Here is a 27,452-nt window from a genome sequence, read left to right as displayed (position 1 = left end):
CTGCCTTCAGACAGAGTTGGACAACCTCGGTCAGTGCACACGCCGGGCAACACCGAGTTTAGGGGGCTACTCTCGTGTTTCTGCAGCAAGAGGCGGGCCTTTGAGAGTAGCTGTAGGAATGCGTTGGAAGTTTTCCTGCTGAGGCTACTTTCAGATGTTGAGGAGAGACCCGTGTCTGAATATGGACATCTGGCCGCTGGTGCTCGTGCTTGTCCAGCTTTGCTTCTGCTTAGGGTATGAAGGTAGGATTGACAAACTAATTAACCATAATACTGAGTCCAGATTCCAGAAAAATCAAATAACGAAATTGATAGTTTTTGATCTGTCCATTTAGAATTTAAATGTGTGTTGGCCAAACTTGCAGTAATACCTATAAGCCTTCTTTTTTTATAAACTGGTAAGTGTACATATTTCTTCTTTTTACGTTGCACGTTGAAGCTTTATTAGCCCTGTTCTTAACGCACTGGACCAGGGCTAGTTTACCGCTACATTTTGGTGAACCACATTTCTGTTTACGTGGAGGGGGCTGAAAGCGGGGGGAGTGCAGTGTGCATCTGGGGGACGTTCTCTGTACTCTGCAGAAAACTCCGTCAATAGTATGAATGAAAAACTAATGAGGCCAGCGAGTTTTACACATCAGTCTGACTCTGATCCTTTTTTGTTACACATGAGCCACAGGCAGATAGCCACCACTTGTCCAAACGTGAGATAAATTAGTCATTTTTGAATATCAAGCACAACTCTGATCTGTGTGAATTAAAACCTCTTAAGTTTGCCTTACTTGGCAGGGATGGATGCTCATTGCTGAGTAAATATTAGCTACCCTCCTCCAACACTGTTTTTGTTTCTCCCCCTCCTGCTGGCTGGCTCTCTCTCTCTCTCTCTCTCTCTGTCTCTCTCTCTCTCTCTCTCTCTCACAACATTTTCATTTGGTCACGTACCCCTATCTCAAAAGAGGTTGTACCTACTAGGGGGGGGGGGGGGGGGGGGCTTAAGAGAAGATTTGTGTAAATTGAATTTTATAAAATTAATTATTACACGTTTTTTTTTAAACAACTGATTTACAAGCTCTGCAACATGTTGTGAGCTATAGTTCTGCAAATTTTTAATAGCCAAAGTAGCCTATGAAATATCTAACTAGTAACTATATCTAATTAATGTTCATAATACTGTATGCATTTAATATGTTCTGATATGTGATATATGTTCACACCAGTTCTCCAGATGGATTAATTCAAACATAAAAACGGGGACTGTTATACCTTTGTTGAAATGCAGCCATTGAAAAGCAGCATTGAGGCTGAAATTAGGCCTACTTCAAAGATGGGACGGGGATGAAGCTTGGATATGTCTGCAGCTGATGCAGCACCAAATTCCAGCTGTGTGTCTGTGCGCACATGTATAAGCATAATCCCTGTAGAGTGGTGGAGTGTGGCTCACTATGGTTGTATGATCATACAGGCTGAAACATGAAAACAAGCCGCTAGGTAGATTTATGCTGACGGGGTAAACACAGCTTGTCAAACTGACTGGTCATTTGTTTGTGTATGCGTGTGTGTGCGCGTGTGTGCGTGTGTGTGTGTGTGTGTGTGTGTGAGTGTGTGCGCACACGCAGTATTCACAAGGATTTTATTTTACACCGCCGTGTTTGTTCAGGGGGTCAATTAGACCATTATCATTTGTGTGTGTGCATGCCTAAAAAAGTGGGTGGCAGCTGACTAAATTGCTTGAGATCCAAGACCCTGTAATTTGAATATGGTTGTGTCTCTTTTTGGAGACCATAAAGTCAGCTATAGTAGTGGGGTTTTGTTTTGAAGTAGGTACTCCAGAGAGTGCACTTTTTGAACTGGAAACCTTTGGGTTCAGTTTATTTACTGCTTGGTTTGTGGACTGCATTCCTGCTTACACTAGTGAAAGACTGGTGATAGTTTCCATGGTTTCTCGTAACGATGTGGGTCTGTGTAGGTCAGTCCAACACCGTCTGTGATGTAACCAGGGGAAATAACTGCCAGTAAGCCCCATATCTCTGGAGAACAGTTTTTCTACAGTAGTGTCCCTGAGAGAGAGAGAGAGAGAGAGAGAGAGAGAGAGCGAGAGCGAGAGCGAGAGCGAGAGAGAGAGAGAGAATGGTGGAGAAGTCATGACCACAGTGTATACATGCATGTATGCAATAAAAAAAAGTGTCTAGAATTATTCATTAATAACATCATCATCATTATGTGTTACAGAAAGAATCATGCAACTTGCCCTGTAATTATGTGATGTTGAGTAGAAGGAGGGAGATATACCCACTCAGTATTTCCTACGCTGCAAATTACTCACAGTTACAGTATATCCCTTCATTGTTCATGACTAGCTTTTTTGTGATGGAAATAATACCTATTACAGGCCCTTTTCACCCCCAGAGGTTTGGCGAGTTGGTGGGCGTCATTCCTGCCTGCCGCATTAACAGTCCGATGTATTTTACTCTCACAGAGGACACACCTCAGCACGTTGACAGATTTATCTGAGGTTAAAAAATAATACTGTATGAACTACCGTTCATTCATATTAGTTTGGTCTTGGATCTGGCAGTGCTTCGCTGGAAATCACATGATGAACACATATAAGTGAAAGGAGGAGATCTCGTCTTGTTTGCTTATGCTTTTATATTGGAATATGTTATGACCCATCCCTGGACTTATGCATATTGTTGTTACTTGAACAGTTTTTTTAAGTCATCTTTTGTGTGTGAGGGAGAGAGACGCAGAGAGAGAACTAGATAAAGTGCTCTCTGTGGAAATGGAAATTTGGTTCTCCATACTTTCTTCTGTAGATTGAGTATGTTTTGATGAGATGGAATCTTTGTTCACTGTTGATTACATTGTTGTTTTGTTGTCAGTGCTATTACTGGTCATGCCCAAGGCAGATGTCCATAATAATTACTCAGCATTTTTAGATTAAAATGTCGCACTGTGCCAACTGCTGTGTGCTGTGTTATCCCAGTCATCCCGTGGGCAGTGAAAATCTGTCACCTTGTTATTGGCCGATCAATGTACGGGCATATTTGGTTGTAAGCAATGTTGAACTTCAAGGGATGAATATATCACAGTGTCTGCTGTCTGTTTCTCTCTGACTCATGCGCACAGGCATGCATGTACTCACACATGTACTCACACAGACGCACAACCACGCACGCACGCACGCACACACACACACACACACACACACACACACACACACACACACACACACACACACACACACACACACACACACACACACACACACACACACACACACACACACACACAATTATTTTCCCATATCTCTCCTGTCTGTCTGAATCTTGAATGCCAGGGATGCAAGGTTTTCCCCTTAGATGGCTAAATCTGATCTGATTGGTTTTGCTCAGTAGCAAACATGCTGTGTAACTCAACTGTTGAAACCTCAACTGTTGTGAGGTGTGTGTGTGTGTGTGTGTGTGTGTGTGTGTGTGTGTAGATTTGTGGCATCTAAGCTAGACATCTTGTTTTGTTTTTTTAAGATGACGATGAAGAAGATGAGAAATCAGAATGTTAAACCCTGGAGTTACACCCTGGTGTGTGATGTTTGTGTGACCCTATAGGAGGTGTGGCCATTAGTGGAACACTCCTCTCTTGTACCCATCATGGATGCTGAACAGAGGACACATTCACACTGGGGTTCATAGCTAACATCCTGGGGCCAATACAAATCCCCTCCCCCTTTAACCTGAGTCCTTCATAGCCTGGCCCAGCCTGTATGATTTCTTGTCTGTCGGGGCGGGTGCCGGTCGAAAACAGGCGGTGGATCCTATTTAAGCAATATTACACGAGACAAGAGTGCAATATTCCTGCAGCACCGCAGGCGTGCATTAATGACATTAAACCAACCCATCGAGTGTAATATTGCAATTATACAACAGTTACCTTTAAACTAAGAAAACCACTGAAAACAATTTATTTTATGTAGCCACTACGACCACAAATGTCCCGAGAAACTAGCTAGCCTAGACACCGAGTTTGCTGCGCTCTGGGAGAACAGAGCAGCTGAATTCTTTGTTTTGATTAGCCGTTCAATGATGCTGGTTTGAAGCATCATTGATGGCTGTTTCAGCTAGATGGCTGTTTCAACCAATCAGATTGCTTCCTCGAAACGACCTGTTGTATCCAGTACCATACTTCCGGCCCTTTAGTCTCTCCTGCAACATTGCTTTTCCTCCCCGAAATCACACAATTAAGCAATATTACACGAGAGGGTGTGGTTTAACGTGATTAATGATTATTGCCACGACAGTGATGCGGTCAGGAACGAGACGTAGTCGAGTTCCGCAAGCATCACATGCGGAACTCTGTAATTTTTTTAATGACTCACAGATGTAGTCACTACGACCACAAATGTCCCAAGAAACTAGCTAGCCTAGCCACCGAGTTTGCTAGCGCTCTGGGAAAACACAGCAGCTGAATTATTTGTTTTGATTAGGTGGTGAATGGTGCTGGTTTAATCCATGGCTAGAAGGCTGTTTCAACCAATCAGATTGCTTCTTCGAAACGACCTGTGTTATAATTGGCTACGACCCCTTCTGTGCCTCTAGTCATGTGTCACATTCTGCCCGGCTTTGCACAGTGGTGGGAAATATAATTATTTACGATTCTGTGCCTATCTATACACATAACTCAAATGGGGCTGAGTCGGCTCTAGTGGCGCAACGCTCCGCACAACAGCTTGGGCATGAGCTGCCTCTTGTTGCTCATGCCCGTCAGAGATGGTGCGCCTCCTTAAAGGAGAATTCCATGCTAGAAGTCTTTCATACCTTTATTTGTAGTTGTTACGTCCCTACCAAAGAGGTCCAGGTGTTATTTTGTGCAAAACCTCCTTTTTGGCTATTTTCCCTACCATAAGCCCTACATGAATTGAATTGAATGGGAATTGAATGGGGCTATGGGGTGTTGTGCTAATTCGCTTATTTCCATCGCTCAAATCCTCTGTTCATAATGCGGCACACTTTACTACTTATTTTGAGCCCCATTCAATTCCCATTCAATGCAATGCAATTCATTGAGGGTTTATGGTAGGGGAAATAGCCAATAAGGACTTTTTGCACAAAAAAACACCTGGACCTCTTTGGTGACAACTACAAATAAAGGTAAGAAAGGTAAGAACGCATTCTAGCATGGAATTCTCCTTTAATTGTAACAGTTTTTTGCCTAACTACTGCTACAGTCCTTTCTTTAAAGTATTTTCTTACCAAGTTGGGCCGAGTGACATTCAAAAGTCATATGCCTAAAACCTAACCTAACCTTAAAATAAACACTGCGATGAGAAGGATTTGAACGCAAAGGCACTTTAACGGCAACTCCATGCTGTCTTCTGATTTTAGCAGGGGTTTTGGGAGTTATTTCATGCCTCATGTGAGAGGCAGTTCTGTGTTCGTCACAGTTCTGTGTGATTTTGGGGAGGAAAAGCAAGGTTGCGTCTCTTCCCCCATCCCTCATAGCAATTCCCCAAACATTTGGGAGAATTGAATCACCCATCCACAGGCCTCCTGTGTCAGCCTCTCCCTGAAATACCCATCAAATAATATAGGTTGTTTATTATTGCATTAAAAGGAAGTTTGCTGACAAAAGGAAAAAGTGTTACAGCCTACAGGGATGATGTTTTGTAGGCCAACCCAGAAGTTACCTCCGCCATGGGATTCCATTGCAGATTTCCAATGGAATATTTAGCTTTGGGATACATTCTAAAAAATTAACTAGTTTGCAAAACAATGTTTTTGTTCGACAAGATCATCTCTAATCTAATCTATAATAATAAAAAAGCCATGTGGATAATCTACTGTATGTTATAGCATAGAACCTGAAACTCCTGGATTATCTGCATCAAAAACACTATTGGAAGAAAAGACATTGGAAATCTGATGATGACGGGACCCATTCACTTCTGCGTTTTGTGACTACAAAGTGTAACACTGTTGGCACACAGACAGCAGTGCACATTAACATTAAGTACTCCTCAGCAACAGGAGACAGCAGCTTGAAACAGACTTTGAAGTGCAGTACTGTGCATGTTTCAAAAACACCTTTACTCCTAGTTCCAAATGAACACAAGGGTGATCACTGGGAGACCACCACTGGGTTGAACAAAGTGAATCCTTGTTATGATTCATTTTGGCAAGACCAGCTGGAAGGAAAAGCATCCTTTTGAGCTTTATCCTCTGTCTCCAATCTCCATCTTGTCCATGAGATCCTTTAAAGATCACCTCATGCGGTTCATTTTGGACGAAAGGGTCTGCTAATGCTTTGCTCTGCAAGCTCTTGTCTTTTTATGTTGTTTTGCAGTACAGGCCCTGCAGGACACAGTAAAACAAGACAATGCTTTCAAACATTGCTAGACATCTTGAATGCAGCCACGCTCTTATTTTCAGTTAGCTGTTGCTTTTCCCCCTTTTCTTTTCCCCTATAGGGTCGGGACAGCAAGCCTATGGAGACGATGAAGACTGGTATTCTCGTAGATATAAAGGTGATATGTTCATTTTGATTTTAACGGACACAGACACTCTTTACACAGACTGAAAACTACATTCACTCTGGTTTTTCACAAGGCAGGAGCATTTCATTTCATACTTGCAAGATAAAGTCATCTTCCCCAAACCCCCAAGCACATCTTATAGTGTGTACACATTTTAACAATGTACACATGATAATATATAATATAATTGTTGTACAAACTGACTTCTAGATTTTAATTCTAGGGTCAGTTAGACGTAGAACATTATCCTCCAGGCCAAGCCAAACTCCCATTCTCTTTTGTAAAACTTGACTGTAGTATAAATTATTTTCTCTTACCCAACTGTTGTGGAGCCATTGCCAACACACACATGCAGGGAGAGAGACAGAGAGAGAGATAGAGAGAGAGCGAGAGAGGAGAAGGCCTGCCACTGTTATGAATACTCATCTCCCTTCCAAATGGAAGTTAGCCTAAGCGCGCGCGCGCGTGTGTGTGTGTGTGTGTGTGTGTGTGTGTGTGTGTGTGTGTGTGTGTTTATGTAGGTTCACAGGGTGGATGGGGTAGGGTGAATATGTCCCCCAAGCCAGCAAGAAATGGGCTGCAGAGTTTTATTTCCCTGCATGGAATACGAACCTTTGTGGCCCCTCAAACTTGGCATTCCTAAAAAGATTTGTAGAGATCATCCGGCACAAGTTAAAGGCAAATTCACCAATGATAGATCTTTATCCCTCAATCATATTGTTCTAAAATGGAAATGGATTCAGGGTCAGAGCCATAAAGAGTTGGGTGATGCATTAAATCACTAGTGAGAAGTGCCAATAAGCAGCTGTACTCTCTCTGTCTCTCGCATGCACGCACGCACGCACGCACGCACGCACGCACGCACGCACGCACGCACACACACACACACACACACACACACACACACACACACACACACACACACACTTGGAAACAAAAGCTCTCCACGCTTTTTTTATCAGATGCTTTCTCAAGAGAGTCAGACAGAAGCAGATAAGGTAATGACAAATCCACTGTATCAGTCTGTGTGCAGTTGATGGGTGGGTTTTCATATACAGTACATCATTACTCTTCCTTCTCCTAATATATGTCCTTTTATGTTCTCATAGTCCACAGGTAAGTAGTAGTTTTGACTGAGGATTTTATAGCTACCTGATTTAGACTGGATAGTCTGCAGATATTGATTTCAGGATTTCAAGAATCAAGGTTCATTTGTCACTACTCATGCAGGTACAAGCAATGAAAAAAAGAATAGTTAACATTGGTCAAATTAACTTTAATCCCCGGTCGGTGTGTTTGCTTGAGCGTGGAGCAACATGAGACACACTAACAAAAATAATGCTGCGGTATATTCCTCAGTAGAGAAGCCAAGCAAATATTCTATTGAATCTGTTCGGTAACTAACTACAAAGTGTCTCTGCTGTTCAGGGACCCCATGGTGTGCTCCCATTAAGGTGAAGCATGGTGACGTGAGCTGCCGATCTCCCAGAGGAGAGCACCACAAGAACGTGCTGGGAGCGCGCTGCAAGATCCGCTGTAAGCGAGGCTACGAGGTGCAGGGCTCCGAGGTGGTGTGCATGGCCAGCAAACACTGGTCTTCTAACTACGCCTGCAGAGGTGAGACCTAATCATTAATCATCTGACCACACCACCTTCACATGTACACATGTGCACACAACAACACACGCATGTGCAAAAATGCACGCACGCACGCGCACACACACACACACACACACACACACACACACACACACACACACACACACACACACAGCTTTGTAGATGGCGGTGGTGGTAGAAAGAAGTGATATCCGTATGGCGCTAATCTCTCACACATAGGTCGCGCAAATGTCACACACACAGGTCGGGTGGCAGGCATGTAGTGACAGTGTGTTTGTATCTCAGAGACACGTGCTGCAGGCTGCATGCGCAACGTGCGTCGTTCTAAAATGGAATTATATAGGTTAGTAAGTGTGGTGTAGCAGAATTAGTTGTTGATAACATGATGGCGATGTTGCACAGAAAGCTGTGACCCATTCAATTATTTACTTGCTTGCCTTCCCGTCATGCACCTGTATCCCAACATGCATTGATTTCACTGCGTGACGGGCGTGTGGTAGGCAATCGGAGTAAGGAAATGGCAGCGCGATGCTAGGAGGTGATTTTGGCACGAATTAAGTAAATTAAGATAGTGCAAGCAGATATTTGGTGCTTAATTGTCAGCAGTGTACATTGAGGCCAGAGCACAGGGCAATGTTGTGCGCCGAGCGCTGTCTGGTTTAAAGATGACTCCGTTAGTTTCAGAATTTATTTTAAATGTTACCCTATAAGCCTGTGCGCCCACTCAGGTCCTCAGACAAGGCCCTCCTGGAGACCCCTACAGCTCAGCTGGTCACTAAAGGCGGCAGGGCCTTTCTAACCAGGGCAACCACCCTGCCTACTGACCTACGATGTGCAAAATCAGTATCCACGTTTAAATCTCTCCTGAAAACCCACCTTTATGTTAAAGCCTTTTCTTAACTGTCATTTTTGTATTATTATTATTATGTATGTTTTGTATTTCTATGCCTGCTATTGCATGTGTTGATCTTTTGTTGTTTTCTTTTGATGTGAAGCACTTTGTCTAGAAATGTGCTATATAAATAAATTAATTATCATTATAAGCCAGCAGCAGTTTTGTGCAGTACTACGGAAGTGACAGACACATCTCTAGAATGAATTGTTAGATAAAGTTTAAGTAGTTACTGTAACACGAGTTAACATTAAATCAAAAAGTGTGTGTGTGCTCTAACACCACAGAGGTCCGATGTCCAAAGCTGAACATGCCCGTTAATGGGGGCTACAAGTGTTCGGATGGCTCCTACTTCAACTCCCGCTGCGAGTACCTCTGCGCTGCGGGGTACACTCTGAAGGGGCAGAAGACCACCGTCTGCCAGCACAACAAGATGTGGAGTGCTGGAGACAGTACCTGCTTTGGTAAGTCTGACTCACATACTGTAGGCCGTGTGTGTGTATTTGTGTGATGTGTGGTGCTTCTGTGACCTGGCCTCAAATAGACATCCCTTTTGGTGTTTTAAGCGTTGTGTTATAGTTATACTTTAGCTATTGAAAAATAGCAGATCTACAAGCTCGTAGCGCGGCACTCGGTTAACTGACCTTAACCCAGTTAGACCTGAAGACAATTCTACAAATGTCTTCTAAATCCTGACAGTTTTCTGAAAAACCCATGTTTCTATGTCAGTCGTTCTCAAACATTTTCTTGTGAAGGACCCCCAAAAATATATGTAATTGCCCGCCGAGCCCCATCTGAAAATATGTAGACTCAGAAGCAAGGCTCTGAGTTGAAATGCTTAAAACACCAAAAGGGTTTCCCGCCCCAAAATGGGCTAATACGCTGATAGACGCAGCTAAAACAGTGGTTCTCAACCTGTGGGACGGGACCCCCAGGGTGACTTTGGGGGGTCCCCAGATGTTTAGCTTAATGTGCAACATTGTTTTCTCACCCAACAATAAACACTGTAATTGAAGACCTTAATCTCAAATTAATTAAATCAACTTCAAATTAAATATTTAAATATTACTAAGTCAAAAGTAATCAATCCATCAATTATGTTATCAAAATGACTAACATTGACCAAATTGTGAAATATTTCTTGAGAAAGAGGAAAACATTTAGAAAATAGCATTTTCACAATATTTCTCTATGGAAAGGAGCTAAAGGAGAATTCCATGCTAGAAGGCTCTCTTACCTTTATTTGTAGTTGTTACGTCCCCACCAAAGAGGTCCAGGTGTTATTTTGTGCAAAAGTGCATTATTAGCAATTTCCCCTATACAGGGGCGTCAATATAGCTGGGGGGTGGAGCCGGGGTAAAGGTCAGAGTTCTCCCAACCGGAATAAACAGTGGCCTCAGTGTTGGGTTTTCAAACGCAGATGCTTTAAATACTACTAATTTAAAAGTAGGCGTCATGGCTTGCCAGATCACAGGCACAGATCCTTGTTGCCACTCGACAAGGAACGCTACTTTAGAAAATGAAACAAGCTAGAGGCCGATTGGAATGTTTTCCTTGACTGCTGGACATGATCCAACACAACACAATGGCCTTATATATTCGCATGGTAAGAGACACTTTTCTATAGATATGATCACTGAAACGTATCATAATATACATTTTAAAAAGACATTAATTCATCAATGATGTTTATATAACACGTTTTAGTGAATTCCAAGTAGGCTAGCTACCGACACTATTCGTTTCGACCGCACTTTGCCATGCCAATGTGTTCTATAAACATTATTGATGACTTAATGGCTGTGGGTTTTTGATATGTTACACAATGTTTTGTAACATGGAGGGAGAGGGAGATGGAGAGGCATATCTCTGATTTAAGTGGTGCTTATGCTTGTGCAACTTGACGCATGCAATAAAGTATAAAGAGATAAGGATACTCTGAGTATAAACCACTTGAACCCCAGGTCCCCAGCATAAACAAAAAATCTATAGACTCACAATGCTGATGGTAGCCATGGACTGAAGTGTTTTACGCACATTCTCCATTACGGCTTACGCCTACACAAATTCTGATTACCGGCGGCGTCAACTCCGGGGGTGCTCAGTAGTCCAGGCAATCTAGCCCATTTTAGACCCAAAAATCAGACTAATTAAAATAGTTTTTTTTTCAACAGATATCATTTCTATGAGGTGTCTAGAATAACATACTAAAAGTCCTAAGAAATCCTAGATGCGGAAATATGTTTAATTCTCATCAATTCAAGATGTGTGCTAATACCTCGAGAAAACTAAACACCCTAATGGGCTTTTTTTTTTCTTTTGTCCTATCACAATGAAACTTTCCACAATGAATCTTAACATGAAAACTAAACTTTTTTGTATTACAAGTTTCTCTGAAAATTAATTTGAATATACAAATTAGCTTAATATATATTGAATATGCCCACATTTGCATATCACGAAAATTACTTTCCCCCAAAATGTATAATATTTACATTGTTGTTTGTTAATGATATCAAACACACTGATCAGACTTTCATGAACCATTTCATCGAAATATTGTGACTTCATAGAATAACACCATTCTGTATGTATGACAAATGCATAAATCCGTCAAATCTTCCTCCAACCATCCTACTGCTAATGGTTGATGGCAATGCTGCTTTTGGACTGGCCTCTAACCTGAAACCTGCCGGGCTTGGTTGTACCTACCGGGGGCATAACCCCCACCGGTATAGTCCTCAGGGTCACAGAGGCACACAAGCCTCCCCACCACGACAAGGTAGCAACAACAGGGGAGGTTCCCCTGCTAACGTGGCCCAGGAAAGAGAAGTCTGGAACTCTCTGCAACCCGACTTCGGATGAGCGGATGAAGATGAATGGATGGATGAATTTGCAACACATTAAAGGGATTGTGACATTAAAAATAAATGAATTAATGTCACATGTGAAACCTTTAAGGAGTAGGAAACACACAACATAATTGTAGCGACAGAGCTGTGTGATGGAGTCTACCTGGAGGAGACAGAGCTGTGTGATGGAGTCTACCTGGAGGTGACAGAGCTGTGTGATGGAGTCTACCTGGAGGAGACAGAGCTGTGTGATGGAGTCTACCTGGAGGTGACAGAGCTGTGTGATGGAGTCTACCTGGAGGTGACAGAGCTGTGTGATGGAGTCTACCTGGAGGTGGGAGAGGTGTGATGGAGTCTACCTGGAGGTGGGAGAGCTGTGTGATGGAGTCTACCTGGAGGAGACAGAGCTGTGTGATGGAGTCTACATGGAGGTGACAGAGCTGTGTGATGGAGTCTACCTGGAGGTGACAGAGCTGTGTGATGGAGTCTAGCTTGAGGTGACAGAGCTGTGTGATGGAGTCTACCTGGAGGAGACAGAGCTGTGTGATGGAGTCTACCTGGAGGTGGGAGATGTGTGATGGAGTCTACCTGGAGGTGGGAGAGCTGTGTGATGGAATCTACCTGGAGACAGAGCTGTGTGATGGAGTCTACCTGGAGGTGACAGAGCTGTGTGATGGAGTCTACCTGGAGGTGGGAGAGCTGTGTGATGGAGTCTACCTGGAGGAGACAGAGCTGTGTGATGAAGTCTACCTGGAGGTGACAGAGCTGTGTGATGGAGTCTACCTGGAGGTGGGAGAGCTGTGTGATGGAGTCTACCTGGAGGAGACAGAGCTGTGTGATGGAGTCTACCTGGAGGTGACAGAGCTGTGTGATGGAGTCTACCTGGAGGTGACAGAGCTGTGTGATGGAGTCTACCTGGAGGTGGGATAGCTGTGTGATGGAGTCTACCTGGAGGTGACAGAGCTGTGTGATGGAGTCTACCTGGACCTGGAGGTGACAGAGCGGTGTGATGAAGTCTACCTGGAGGTGGGAGAGCTGTGTGATGGAGTCTACCTGGAGGTGACAGAGCTGTGTGATGGAGTCTACCTGGAGGTGGGAGAGCTGTGTGATGGAGTCTACCTGGAGGAGACAGAGCTGTGTGATGGAGTCTACCTGGAGGTGACAGAGCTGTGTGATGGAGTCTACCTGGAGGTGGGAGAGCTGTGTGATGGAGTCTACCTGGAGGAGACAGAGCTGTGTGATGGAGTCTACCTGGAGGTGACAGAGCTGTGTGATGGAGTCTACCTGGAGGTGGGAGAGCTGTGTGATGGAGTCTACCTGGAGGAGACAGAGCTGTGTGATGGAGTCTACCTGGAGGTGACAGAGCTGTGTGATGGAGTCTACCTGGAGGTGACAGAGCTGTGTGATGGAGTCTACCTGGAGGTGACAGAGCTGTGTGATGGAGTCTACCTGGAGGAGACAGAGCTGTGTGATGGAGTCTACATGGAGGTGACAGAGCTGTGTGATGGAGTCTACCTGGAGGTGACAGAGCTGTGTGATGGAGTCTAGCTTGAGGTGACAGAGCTGTGTGATGGAGTCTACCTGGAGGAGACAGAGCTGTGTGATGGAGTCTACCTGGAGGTGACAGAGCTGTGTGATGGAGTCTACCTGGAGGTGACAGAGCTGTGTGATGGAGTCTACCTGGAGGTGGGAGAGGTGTGATGGAGTCTACCTGGAGGTGGGAGAGCTGTGTGATGGAGTCTACCTGGAGGAGACAGAGCTGTGTGATGGAGTCTACATGGAGGTGACAGAGCTGTGTGATGGAGTCTACCTGGAGGTGACAGAGCTGTGTGATGGAGTCTAGCTTGAGGTGACAGAGCTGTGTGATGGAGTCTACCTGGAGGAGACAGAGCTGTGTGATGGAGTCTACCTGGAGGTGGGAGATGTGTGATGGAGTCTACCTGGAGGTGGGAGAGCTGTGTGATGGAATCTACCTGGAGACAGAGCTGTGTGATGGAGTCTACCTGGAGGTGACAGAGCTGTGTGATGGAGTCTACCTGGAGGTGGGAGAGCTGTGTGATGGAGTCTACCTGGAGGAGACAGAGCTGTGTGATGAAGTCTACCTGGAGGTGACAGAGCTGTGTGATGGAGTCTACCTGGAGGTGGGAGAGCTGTGTGATGGAGTCTACCTGGAGGAGACAGAGCTGTGTGATGGAGTCTACCTGGAGGTGACAGAGCTGTGTGATGGAGTCTACCTGGAGGTGACAGAGCTGTGTGATGGAGTCTACCTGGAGGTGGGATAGCTGTGTGATGGAGTCTACCTGGAGGTGACAGAGCTGTGTGATGGAGTCTACCTGGACCTGGAGGTGACAGAGCGGTGTGATGAAGTCTACCTGGAGGTGGGAGAGCTGTGTGATGGAGTCTACCTGGAGGAGACAGAGCTGTGTGATGGAGTCTACCTGGAGGTGACAGAGCTGTGTGATGGAGTCTACCTGGAGGTGACAGAGCTGTGTGATGGAGTCTACCTGGAGGTGGGAGAGCTGTGTGATGGAGTCTACCTGGAGGAGACAGAGCTGTGTGATGGAGTCTACCTGGAGGTGACAGAGCTGTGTGATGGAGTCTACCTGGAGGTGGGAGAGCTGTGTGATGGAGTCTACCTGGAGGAGACAGAGCTGTGTGATGGAGTCTACCTGGAGGTGACAGAGCTGTGTGATGGAGTCTACCTGGAGGTGACAGAGCTGTGTGATGGAGTCTACCTGGAGGTGGGATAGCTGTGTGATGGAGTCTATAGGTGACAGAGCTGTGTGATCGAGTCTACCTGGACCTGGAGGTGACAGAGCTGTGTGATGAAGTCTACCTGGAGGTGGGAGAGCTGTGTGATGGAGTCTACCTGGAGGTGACAGAGCTGTGTGATGGAGTCTACCTGGAGGTGACAGAGCTGTGTGATGGAGTCTACCTGGAGGTGGGAGAGCTGTGTGATGGAGTCTACCTGGAGGTGACAGAGCTGTGTGATGGAGTCTACCTGGAGGTGACAGAGCTGTGTGATGGAGTCTACCTGGAGGTGGGAGAGCTGTGTGATGGAGTCTACCTGGAGGTGACAGAGCTGTGTGATGGAGTCTACCTGGAGGTGACAGAGCTGTGTGATGGAGTCTACCTGGAGGTGACAGAGCTGTGTGATGGAGTCTACCTGGAGGTGACAGAGCTGTGTGATGGAGTCTACCTGGAGGTGACAGAGCTGTGTGATGGAGTCTACCTGGAGGTGACAGAGCTGTGTGATGGAGTCTACCTGGAGGTGGGAGAGCTGTGTGATGGAGTCTACCTGGAGGTGGGAGATGTGTGATGGAGTCTACCTGAAGGTGGGAGATGTGTGATGGAGTCTACTTGGAGGTGGGAGATGGCCTGCAACAGCTTCAGGCGCGTCTGCAGAGTACAGGAACAAGAAGACTGGGATGGACTGAGACACTGCTGCAGCCAGGGGATGTCCTCCCAGAGGTAGGTCACCTGGCCTCTGTGACCCTGAGGACTATACCGGTGGGGGTTATGCCCCCGGTAGGTACAACCAAGCCCGGCAGGTTTCAGGTTAGAGGCCAGTCCAAAAGCAGCATTGCCATCAACCATTAGCAGTAGGATGGTTGGAGGAAGATTTGATGGATTTATGCATTTGTCATACATAAATTTGTCATACATATGAATGGTGTTTTTGATGTTATTCTATGAAGTCACAATATTTCGATGAAATGGTTCATGAAAGTCTGATCATTAACAAACAACAATGTAAATATTATACATTTTGGGGAAAAGTAATTTTCGTGATGTGGGCATATTCAATATATATTAAGCTAATTTGCATATTCAAATTAAGTTTCAGAGAAACTTGTAATACAAAAAAGTTTAGTTTTCATGTTAAGATTCATTGTGGAAAGTTTCATTGTGATAGGACAAAAGAAAAAATAATGCCCATTAGGGTGTTTAGTTTTCTCGAGGTATTAGCACACATCTTGAATTGATGAGAATTAAACATATTTCCGCATCTAGGATTTCTTAGGACTTTTAGTATGTTGTTCTAGACACCTCATAGAGATGATCTATGGTGAAAAAAATTCTATTTTAATTAGTCTGTCTGGAAATGCTACTTTGCCTGGACTACAGGCGCAGAAGCACCCACGGGCAAAATAATAAGCGGCGCCAATATCAATATGCAGAAGCAGAATATGCACCCACTGTCCTGACTGAAATGTCCCTTCCCCAGTGGTCATGTTTTCATGCACATAGTCACTGTAAGTCACATACCTTTACGGGGGGTTGTGGGCGCTTGGGCCAGATAGGTGTTGGGCCGCCGCCCATGGGCATTCAAATGCTAATAAGGTGGCTTTTGTTCTGCTGCCAGGTAGAGCGTATAAATGTTGCATACAATACAGTACAGGATTTATTTGACTACGATGATGAAGCACCCTCCAGCCAAGAAGAGATTTGTCCAGTCCATGCTACAATTCGGCGCCGCCGCTGCGGCCTCAAAGACCCGGCTGCTCCCACCAGAGCCCGCTTGAGAAACACTTTCCTCGTAAGCGACCGCCACAAAGCGACTGCTTTACTGTTTATCATTGATCATGCTGAAATGTTGAAACAAGATGCTGAAACAATTTAATGTTATAGCTGTAAGGACTCGAGAAACACTTTCCTCGTAAGCGACCGCCACAAAGCGACTGCTTTACTGTTTATCATTGATCATGCTGAAATGTTGAAACAAGTATGTTTGATATAAGGCCAAACCTCAAAGAATATATTCAGAGTATACTCTTCATTAGCAAACTGTAAATAAAGTACCAAACGAAAAAAACAACTCGTTTTTCCCCGCGGAGGGGGGGGGGGGGGGGGGGGCTGCACCCACCGCCGTTATAGGAACCTGACGCCTCTGCTGATTACAAATATAAATAACATCCATGGCCCTCATCCCAGGGCCATGGATGTTACAATTCTGCTAGGGTGGGTACCGGTATCTTCCGTATTGTTCAATAAAAAGCAAAGTTTAATCAGTTTTTGGCCATATTTACATCGAAATAAGTAGTAAAGTGTGCCGCTTGGGATACTATTTACATTATGAAGAGAGGATATATAAAAAAAGTCGATTTTTGAGCGATGGAAATAAGCGAATTAGCACAACACCCCAATGCCCCATTCAATTCAATGCAATTCAATTCAATTCATTGAGGGCTTATGGTAGGGGAAATAGCCAATAATGCACTTTTGCACAAAATAACACCTGGACGTAACTACTACAAATAAAAATAAAAGAAAGCCTTCTAGCATGGAATTCTCCTTTAAACAGCAAGTAATGCCTCAAGTTAATCATAATAATAATGTGTGCATTAGATTTTTGCGTGTCAAGCATGAGCATAATTGTGTTGACTCTACTGTTCTACATACGCATGTGTGCACAGCTACAACTACAACCCCAGCACTGTTATTGAGCCAGAAGAATTTAGCCTGCAGGCAACTCAACAGACTGCAGGAGCTAAACTAAATGATATCTCAGAATTGTTGTTTGTCTGAATTCTAACTGACATAAGGGCTGTGCTGTGCACCGTGGAAACCGGCTGTGTAAACGATTTATATACGACCTTTAAAAGTGGGGTCGGTATCCACATAGCTGGTCAGAGTTTATAGGAGAGTCCTCGAGCCTATTGGATGAGGGCCTGCCGCAAAGATAATTCCTCATGCCTCACTAAATAATTAGCTTGGTAATCGTACAAGACAAATGCATGCACGCATGGTTGATTTGCCGTCACCATGGAACTGATAAATGATGACTCAGCTTTCAACCTTAGTTTTATATCCTGAAAAATGCAGGCTGAGCCTCAAAACGAGCAGTATTTTCTGGGAACATGTAATGACTGTCTTTATGCTATCACATGCATGGCTTAACAGTATATACAGCCTTGATAAAGGTTAATAATCACAGGGTAATTGGTGTTAGCATTATGTTATGCTTTAGCTATTGAAAAATAGCAGATCTACAGTGGCGCGCTACGAGCTTGTAGGTCTGCTATTTTTGAAAAATTGAAGAACGACTGACATAGAAACATGGCTTTTTCAGAAAACTGTCAGGATGTAGAAGACATTTTTAGAATCTGATCTCAGTTCAGAATGGGTTAAGACGCACTGGTGTAGTCCCATAGAGCTCTGACCCTGTCGGATCCCTCAACTTCTACTGTAGCGACACAGAATATTGTTTTTCAGTGGTGCAACCACTCCTATAGACAGCTATGTGTGTGGCTGTGTCCCTGGGTCTGTCCCTAGCTGTGTCCAAGCACGGAAATAGCGTTATAGCGTTTGTTCACCACCAAGTGTCACTGTTGCACAGCCTAACACACAGACAGAGACACACACAGGCCAGGGAGGAGGGCTTGTACAGTACAGTACAGTACAGTACAGTACAGTACAGTACAGTACAGTACAGTACAGTACAGTACAGTACAGTACAGTACAGCACCACTCACTTCAGACGGGTCTGATTTTGTGTCATTGATTCCCATTCATTAATTGTCTTTTTGAGTGGTGCATCCACTTCCTTACGGAGCTATGTGTGTGGGTGGCTGGCTGGCTGGGTGCGTCTGAGCACGAAAACAGCATGGTTGTTTTTCACCACCTGTGCGCAACCTAACACACACACAAACACACACGCACATATTAACTGTATATATGGTGATTTCGGGTGTGCCAGTACAGTACAGTGACAGTACAGTACAGTAGTGGAGGGTATACAGTAGAGGGACCCCCACACGGTAACTCTGTCATTTCTCAACCGTTTCGGACGCGGGGCTGGAACGGGGCCGGCACCCTGGGTGCGTTTCTGTGGGTCCGGGGACCCCCACACGGAGTTGCACCACTCACTTCACACGGGTGTGTTTTTTAGAGAACATTTGGAGGTTACGTCAGTTTGGTGTCAAAAATAGTCGCTGTATTTTTCCATAAAAATGTCTTTCTTTCTAATTATATTATATTTACAATTAGATTTTTCCAAACATCTCTGTTGACCTTTCTTTCATCAAATTATTTTCATCCTATCAACCCCGTCATATCTATTTTATTCCCATCTCTATTTTCTCTTTATCTCTCTGCAGATGGGGACCCTCCAGTGATCAAGTGCCCCAATGTGAAGGATAAGTGGGCAGAGCCAGGAAAGCTAACGGCGAGGGTGGCTTGGGACACCCCAGAGGGCATGGACACAGCAGATGGAATCCTCACAGAGTCAGTCAGATAATCCACTTTTTTTTTTTTTAAGATATTTTTTTGCGGCTTACGCCTTTTATTGATTTTTTAAGGGACAGATAGTAGGCTGACAGGAAACGGGAGAGAGATGGGGGGATGACATGCGGTAAAGGCCGTGTCGGGTCCGGGAGTCGAACCCGCGGCACACCGCGACTGGATCACCAGTCCGGTGCCCAGACCGTTACGCTACAGCCTGGGCCAGATAATCCACTTTTTACCCATTCAGGGCAGGAACCCCATTTGGTGTTTTGGGCATTGTGTTATACTTCAGCGATTAAAGAAAAATAGCAGATCTACAAGCTCATAGCGTGGCACAGAGTGCCGCGCTACGAGCTTGTAGGTATGCTATTTTTTTTTAATCGTGAAAATGCGGTGGATATCTTTGAATACCGGTATATTCTTTCCCAGCGAACATTTTTAACTCAAATCTCAAATAGGTGTCCCTATTTTGAGATCTTGGGGTCTGTGGCCAAATTCAGATTATTCTGGGGCTCCTTGACATGAAATAGTTTGAGAACCTCTGACATAGAAACATGAGGTTTTTCAGAAAACTGTCATGATTTAGAAGACATTTGTAGAATCTGCTCTCAGGTCTAAACCCCCACACACTCTACCCATGCCAAATTGTTCATTTCTCATTTCACTTTCATTCAACTAATTTCTTTATTTTTTTCCAACAGTGTGATTCTGAAAGGGAAGCCCCCCAAGGCGGACTTCCTGGAGGGCCTTCATAAGATGTCCTACACTGTCTTTGATCGTGCGGCGAACAAAGCATCCTGCCGCTTTTCTTTCCGAGTACGAGGTAAAGCTCTTAAATCCCTGCAGCGTCACAGAGGAGGTCTACACATATATATATATATATATATATATATATATATATATATGTAGACCAAGAGAAACTTCCTTAGAAGAGGAAGGGACCGCACACTCCAGAGAACGCTCAGGACAAGATTATTTTTGCTTCGTTGCTTTATTTGCACGACGCGCATGCAAAGCACCTGACAAAGCCTACACGGCGAAACGCTTCGTGCAAATAAAGCAATGAAGCAAAAAATAATCTTGTCCTGAGCGTCTCTGGCGAGTGTGCGGTCCCTTCCTCTTCTAAGGAAGTTTCCCGTGGTCTACATTTCATGCCTTGCCTACCAGCACCTCCCCCCACTTGGATGCGCACGGAAAGCTAGAATCTTTGCTGGAGAATACCTTTCATTCAGTGAAAGTTACCCATGGTTTCAATGCACTACTGTTCTGTGGCATTTAAGATGAGATTTCATTATTTTAATATTTGTTTTATACTTAATTTTATTGTTGCTTTTATATCTCAGAATTATGTTTTTGCTGATGAGGCTTGGTCTTATAGATTGAAATGTGCTCACTCAGTTTGGGCTTTATTGTGTTCTCTTAATTAATGTCCAGTCATTTAGTCAATTACAAAAACAGTGTGTAAACATCAGTGCATCCGATTTCAAGCTTCCTCCACCTGCTTTACGCACTACCCCCTGTCAAGTGGAGAGAAAAAGCATCTGGCTTGTAGTAGAGGAGGCTGAACAAACGCACATTTATATACCTATATAGGCTGGGTGCTGGATCAAAATAAAGTCACAAATGAAGAAATGAAAAGAATCTGCACACCATTTTATGCTCCCAATTATATATTTACTGAAGTGGTAAAGTTTCGGGCCACAGCCCGTGCGGATCTTTTTTCATTTCTTCACGTGTCTACACTTTCCCAAACAGTAGCCGTTCACTGTCTGTGACAAAGGTGGTCGAAAATTGGGAATTGACATGAAAAAACGAATGCCAGCTATTTATAAATGATTGACGTAGCATTTCCTGGTCCTGCTGTTTCCGTGAGTCACATGTGAGTCACTCTGTCCTGTGCAGTGCGTCGATGTAGCCCCCTTTTCGCGCCGGACAATGGCTACATGAAGTGTGACAGTGACGGGGACAACTACGGTGCCACGTGTGAGTTCAAGTGCACGGGCGGCTTCGACATCGGGGGAAGCGCTGCCAGGGTGTGCCAGTCTGCCCTCACATGGTCCGGCATTGAAACCACTTGTACACGTATGTATTACGTAACATATATACAAATACATATATTTTTGGGGGTTCTTGACATGAAACTGTTTGAGAAAGACTGACATAGAAACATGGGTTTTTCAGATAACTGTCAGCATTTAGAAGGCATTTGTAGAATCATCCTCAGGTCTAAATGGGTTAAATTTACAGCAAGTGCACATTCACCCATTAATTACCCATGCTGAAGTGGTTACAATTGAGTGGTTCAGTGGATGTGAAAACGGGGTCTGGTTTTTTGTCATAGCACGCTGTCTATCGATTAGAAACATCCACTTACTTTATGGAAATGGAATAAAATCAAAAACCTAAAAAATTGAGTTATGAGGTTGTTCCTCCGGACAGCAACGTTATGTAATAACCCCTCAGCAAATACTGACCTCAAAGAGTATTTTGGTTGGATGGACGGGTGGACCCACACTCAAAGGCCTCAGAGACCCCTTTTCCACCAGTTGGTTCCCAATGGGAACCGGTTCAGTTCTTTTTGGTTTTTAGTCCATGAGCCAGAGCTCCAAAATTGGTGGGCAAACTATACCCTATATTAAATTGTTTATAGGATCAATACAAGTAAATTAATACATTATAACCCTTCCACAGTAGTAGCTTTTTCATATTTTCGATTATTTTGCATATTTTCATACATAATGCCTCATTTGCATATTTAAATGTAAAATTTGTAATACAATAAATCATTGTCTTCGTGTAAGTACTAAATTGGGGAAGTTTCATGGTGATAACAATCTAATATAGGTATGGCTTTGCCTAATCAATTCATAATTAACGGTTCAATTTTGGAGCTCTGGCTCATGGACTAAAAACCAAAAAGAACTGAACCGGTTCCCATTGGGAACCAACCGGTGGAAAAGGGGCCAGAGTGAGGCCTTTGAGGGGGATTCAGGGGGTCCTCAGCAAAATGTCATAATATTGCATCAAAAGACTACTATAGACCTGGATTGTGGTGAGCTTTTTTTCCTTCACAATACGTCTGAAACGGCCGTAACCTTGTCATGTTGTCATGTTCCGTCATGTGTTCTCACAGCGATGAACATCAATGTGGGCGTGCGGACAGCTGCGGCGCTGCTGGACCAGTTCTATGAGAAACGCCGGCTTCTCATTATCTCCGCCCCCACTGCTGCCAATCACTATTACCGCTTCCAGATGACCAACCTACAGGTGAGGGGGGGGGGGGGGGGGGATGAGAGTTGCATGTGGGAAGGTGGGAAGACTCAGATGGAGTAGGAAGATTTCAGATGGCTCAGAATTGGATTTGCATTAGATAATGGCCATTATAGGCATCATACAATTAACACAATCGAGGGAGTGTGTTAAGCAACCATATGGCCATGGTTGGTATAATGTAATTATATCACACCTATGGGCATTGTTCCGTCTTGACGTGAAGAGGGGGGCGACAACCCCCTCAGGTGTGATATGACAATGAGAGTTGTTTTTATAAAACACTCACCAAATTATGGCAAAGTGAAAGAAAACCATACACGTGTCCCAACTAAATGAATTTTTAATAAGATGTAATTTCGACTCCCCCAATTGCCTGTACAAACAAGGCTGTTGCTATGTAACATTTACCGTACTGTACATTTAGAATTTTCATCAGTCTTTGTGCAGCTCTGCCTCTCGTCCTTTGCTGTTTCTGATACCTTTAACACCATAACAGTGTTTTCATGTCATCCTGTAATGGTGGACTAGTTAAGCCTCCACAGAGATCAAACTTCACTTTCACAACATTTTGTGTGAATTTCCTCTTGACAGCCTAAGGTTTTTTCTTTAGCAACTGTACAACAGTAAAAAGTATTCATAGCCATTGTATGTGATTATTATCCCGCACCTATCAATCAAACCGATTACGTGATATACACACTACATGGGTTAATTAGAAGGACGCATAAACAAATGGATTTTCTATTGACTGGGACTTTAGTGTCGCAGTACCTGATGAACAGAAAATGGCACAGCAATGATTTCATACTGTATGTCTGATAAAGCTGTTTTATTTTTACTTGGACCTGGATATATTTCCTTGCATGTCAAAAGCCATTACATGGCTGTCAGCTTTACAAGGCTTGACCTTTGGTGATACACAGCCCAACTTTACATTGCTCTCAGCATGTGAGTCCGCTGGAAACTTTCTTTCTCGCTATAGGAATAATATGCAATCTCGAACTTTGTACATCTTGATCACATGATCACATGAGTTTAATCTGTAGGAGTAGTAGCAAAATGTGTGATTTGAAGAAAATGCAACACGGCAGAAACAGTGGCTGGGCCCTATATGGAGTGAGAATCCAAGGAAACAAGGGAAATATGATCTTGTTGTACAAGCTATGGTTCAGGAGCTATTGTCCAAAACCTTAAGTGGGTTGTTGTAGCACCACCATGGGGCCGATGTGAAAAAAGGGGTGGAGGTTCTTTCTTCTTGGCCTACTGTGAGTGAGTTTCACAGCAATCGGAAGCTGCATTCTTGATTTGTGGCATTTTGTGCAAAAAGGAGCCAGATGACAGGTACAGTATATACCATAGGAAGCATCATAGATGACGGAAGCACCATAGGAAGCGCCACAGATCAGCCCTCAGCGGCTTCTGCCATAAATATGGGGAGGGGATGGGCCCCTACTGGGTGGGGCTTCTGGCGGGGTTTCTTTCTTTTTTCGTGAGTTGGGCGTTGTCATATTCTAACGCAGCCTGAAAACCCATTCTGGCCACCTGCTCAGTAGAATCTAAATCCACACCTCCCGGGTTCAAATCCTGCTTACGCCACTATTTCTGTGCCAACACAGCAAACAACTTTTTTGTGCCGATGAAGTAAAGTTTTAAACCGTGGCCGGTTATGACCGAGGCGACGGGGGTCTGACATGCATGGCCGGTGAAGACTTGAGGTTAGGGCTTGGGGTTAGGGTTTTTAATGTCCGACATACAGTACATGCGTTCACCCGTGGCTTCTACTACTGGGTTGGATGCAAGGGCCAACCTGTGTTATGTCTGGCAGATGCCGTTGAGGGTTGATTTCACCCCACGTGCCACAGATGACGGGGGAAGTGCCAAGGGAAGCAGCTCATTACATTAACATTTAACTCACAGGATTTCTGTCTGACTGTGTTCTCTCTGTGGTGTTTTACAGCACGCCCAGTGTGGTCTGGACCTGAGGCATGTGACAGTGATTGAGCTGGTGGGGACTTATCCAGCTCAGATTGGCCGCATTCGACACAGGCTTCTTACCCCAGGCCTGTCTCTTCAACTCAGGTACACACACACACACACACACACACACACACACATTGAACACCCTATAGGTCTGTGTGTTGTTTCGAAAATATTATTATATATATATTATTATATTATATATATTCGAAAACTCCATTGGACCCACAAAATGTCTGCTAAAGAAACTAACTCCACCACCTCTCCCCCTCTCATGGAAGTAATTGACACCAACACCAACTTTGATGAGGCTGTATTGCTTTGTTTTAAAAATATATGGTTTTCTTATTTCCTGAAAAATGACAGCAGGGATATAATAATAATACAACAATATCACTGTATATTCAGGTTACTACTCCAGATCCCACAACGATCTTACCACATGGTGCTGGTGGACAAACAGGGCATCGACAAGCAGCGCTACGCGTTCCCCATCACGTCTGCCGAAATCTTTACCACCATCGACACGTTCCCCGTCCGCAAGGATGAGATGGTGCTGCAGCAGGAGGCAGCGCAGAACTGTCAATCATAGACCCTCATCTGTCAAATCCCATGTGACCCCTACCCCCCCCCCCCCCCCGCCCCGAGGCTTGCTATTCTTTCACAGGACACAGTATCCTTTCAAATCTCCTGTCGCGGTCACTAAGAGCCTTTAGATCAAACACGCTCCAGATCACTTACACTTTTGTATACAGTTAGCAGTGAGTGCAGTGGATGTTCTGTAGTGTGTGTGTGTGTGTGTGTGTGTGTGTGTGTGTGTGTGTGTGTGTGTGTGTGCGTGTGTGTGCGTGTGCGCGTCTGTGTCATAAGAGGTCATAAAAAAATGGGTCATACATTACAATCATATTGATTCTCATGTCTTGTCTGTTTGTGTTTTTAATTTTGTTGTTGTAATTATTATTATTATTATTATTATTTCTACAGCAGAAACATGTTTTTCTATTTTGTATAATAAATACATTATTTTGGGGTATGAAAGTGGAGACTTCACCTGTCAAATATTTATGGCTCCCCTTTTCTACTATTCCGACATTCTTTGCAGTGTTTTTGTATAGTGTGAGACAGTGATGCTAGTCTGACAGACTACACCTCTCTCTCTATGTCTGAAGTCATGTGACACTCATTAAAAGCATCTCTCACAACTATCATGAAGGGTATCTTGTCATCTTTGAAGTATATAAGCATCAGTGGTACAGCAGGTGTTCCTAATATAATGTAAACAACATGACATCATCTTATCAATTTGTTCCTTAGAATGGCTTAGGGTTGAGTACAGCAACTTGCAATGGGTCTGGTCTACAATAATCGCTACACCACTTAAGATACCCAATACTTGGCATACCTCAATGTCAACGAAATCCACGATCACACATCAACCGGAGGGAGTTCCAAAACCACATTCAACCCAGAGGCAGCTCATCGCCTCATAGCCTCCTTCAAAACCGCTCTCAAAGAGCACTTTAGTACTGGCGGCTGCAATTTTAAACTGGCCCCTGTAAAAAAATTCATTAGTTATGGTTAGTTACCACCACTGCCTATATCCCACTGCTCTGTAAAAGAATGACTCTGAAGCCCAATGATTTCATTCTCTAACATTAACACCTGTCTGCAGTGGTGGACAGTAATCAAGTACATTTACTTGAGTTCTACATTTTAGTAGGCCTATCTTTACTTAATAAATACAAATACTCAAGTTATTTGTATTTATGGACACTTACTTGAATGGAAACAAGACTGCAAGGAGCTTTTTTAATCGACTATTACTAGTATTAGTACTTACTTTCGCTAATACTACTTAACCAGGAGTAGGCTATCTATACTTTGAAGTACTGGGGCCGAGTACTCCACTGCCTGTGCTGTGTCTCTGTCACTGGAACGATGTTTAGCCACCAGTATGTTTAGTCGTGTTTAGTTATTTTCATTGCTTTGAACAAGACAAATGCGGGGTAGAACAGTGAATTTATAAATGCTAAAGCTTTATAAAGAAATACATTTTTTAAAAGCAAAAAAAAAAAAGCTTTAAATGCTAAATTAGGCCTTTACTAACCGTAGGTTACCACACTTCTAGAGTACTAAGAAACCACTCAGCAGATGTATGGTATAGTGGTCTAATGGTCAGACTCTCAGTACAGAGATTCCATGTTCAAATCCCAGTCCCTTCAATGCTGGAGTATTTCAACTTCCCTTTACTAACTGAAGGCTAACATACAAAAGAATGCTTCAACAGTTTGAGACATTTGCAGAGGGACTGACCCAGCTAACATGTCCATCTGTGCCCAATTGGGTTTTGACATGGGCTATGGGCATGGGTTCCAAGTGGGCCGTGCACCCAGTTTTCACAAAGGGCCCACCCGTAGCCCATATGGGCTTACGTGGGTTTCTAACTGGATCTTAGGTGGTATCCAAATGGGCCATTTTATTTCAGAACCATGTGTGCGCCACCTGTGTTTACCTATATGGGTTTAAACTGGGATCTGATTGGGCCTTTAGTGGGTACCAGCTGGCGAATTATATGTGACCCATGTAGGCCACACTTGTGTCCGCCCTCATTGTCTTCCCTCCTGTTTCTGTTGTCACCTGCTGTCGATTGTTCATTCCTACGGATAGGATGCAGTGCGCCACATTGGTGGTGTTTCCAGTTTTCTGTACTAGTTTCTTCAAGTGTTCAAACTTTATGACTGGATAGCACTCGATCTGTAGAGTCCTACATTACTATCTCCTACGATCAAGGGTTAGGGTTAGGGAACTGTAGCATGCCGTTTTTCATCATTTTTGAGGACGAAAATCACTCCGACACCATGGACTATAGCCCATGGTCTGGAAGTGATTTTGTCTTTTTTTCAAATCCTCGTTTTTCATTGTTTTTGACCATGGATTATAGCCGGGTTAGGGTTAGGGTTAGGTTCCACGGGCTAATAAAGTGTAAATTCGGGGGTCCTTGACAAGAAAAGGTTTGGGAACCACTGTTGTAGAGGGTCTATACTAGATGATAAGTTAGTGACTTTGACAGTGTACAAATGGAA

The 27,452-nt window shown here is 44.1% G+C and overlaps 1 protein-coding gene across 1 annotated transcript; it reads left to right on the top strand.

Annotated features, from left to right (window-relative positions):
- Positions 1–118: 118 nt before the first annotated feature.
- srpx (sushi-repeat containing protein X-linked) lies at positions 119–25,577 on the top strand (the record flags this gene model as incomplete). The annotated part of the gene is given in 12 exon segments (XM_083776374.1): positions 119–139; positions 142–159; positions 161–242; positions 6,463–6,519; positions 7,957–8,145; positions 9,328–9,504; positions 18,993–19,119; positions 19,821–19,942; positions 21,022–21,201; positions 22,253–22,386; positions 24,350–24,471; positions 24,778–25,577. Coding segments are annotated over 12 exon segments (1,413 nt in total). The 3' UTR covers positions 24,962–25,577.
- Positions 25,578–27,452: the final 1,875 nt, after the last annotated feature.

Source organism: Protomyctophum parallelum (genome assembly GCF_964188405.1).
Source record: "Protomyctophum parallelum genome assembly, chromosome: 11".
In the NCBI taxonomy this organism is placed as follows: Eukaryota; Metazoa; Chordata; class Actinopteri; order Myctophiformes; family Myctophidae; genus Protomyctophum; species Protomyctophum parallelum.
The sequence above is the reverse complement of the archived record's forward strand: the minus strand, read 5'-3'. Positions and strand labels throughout refer to the sequence as shown.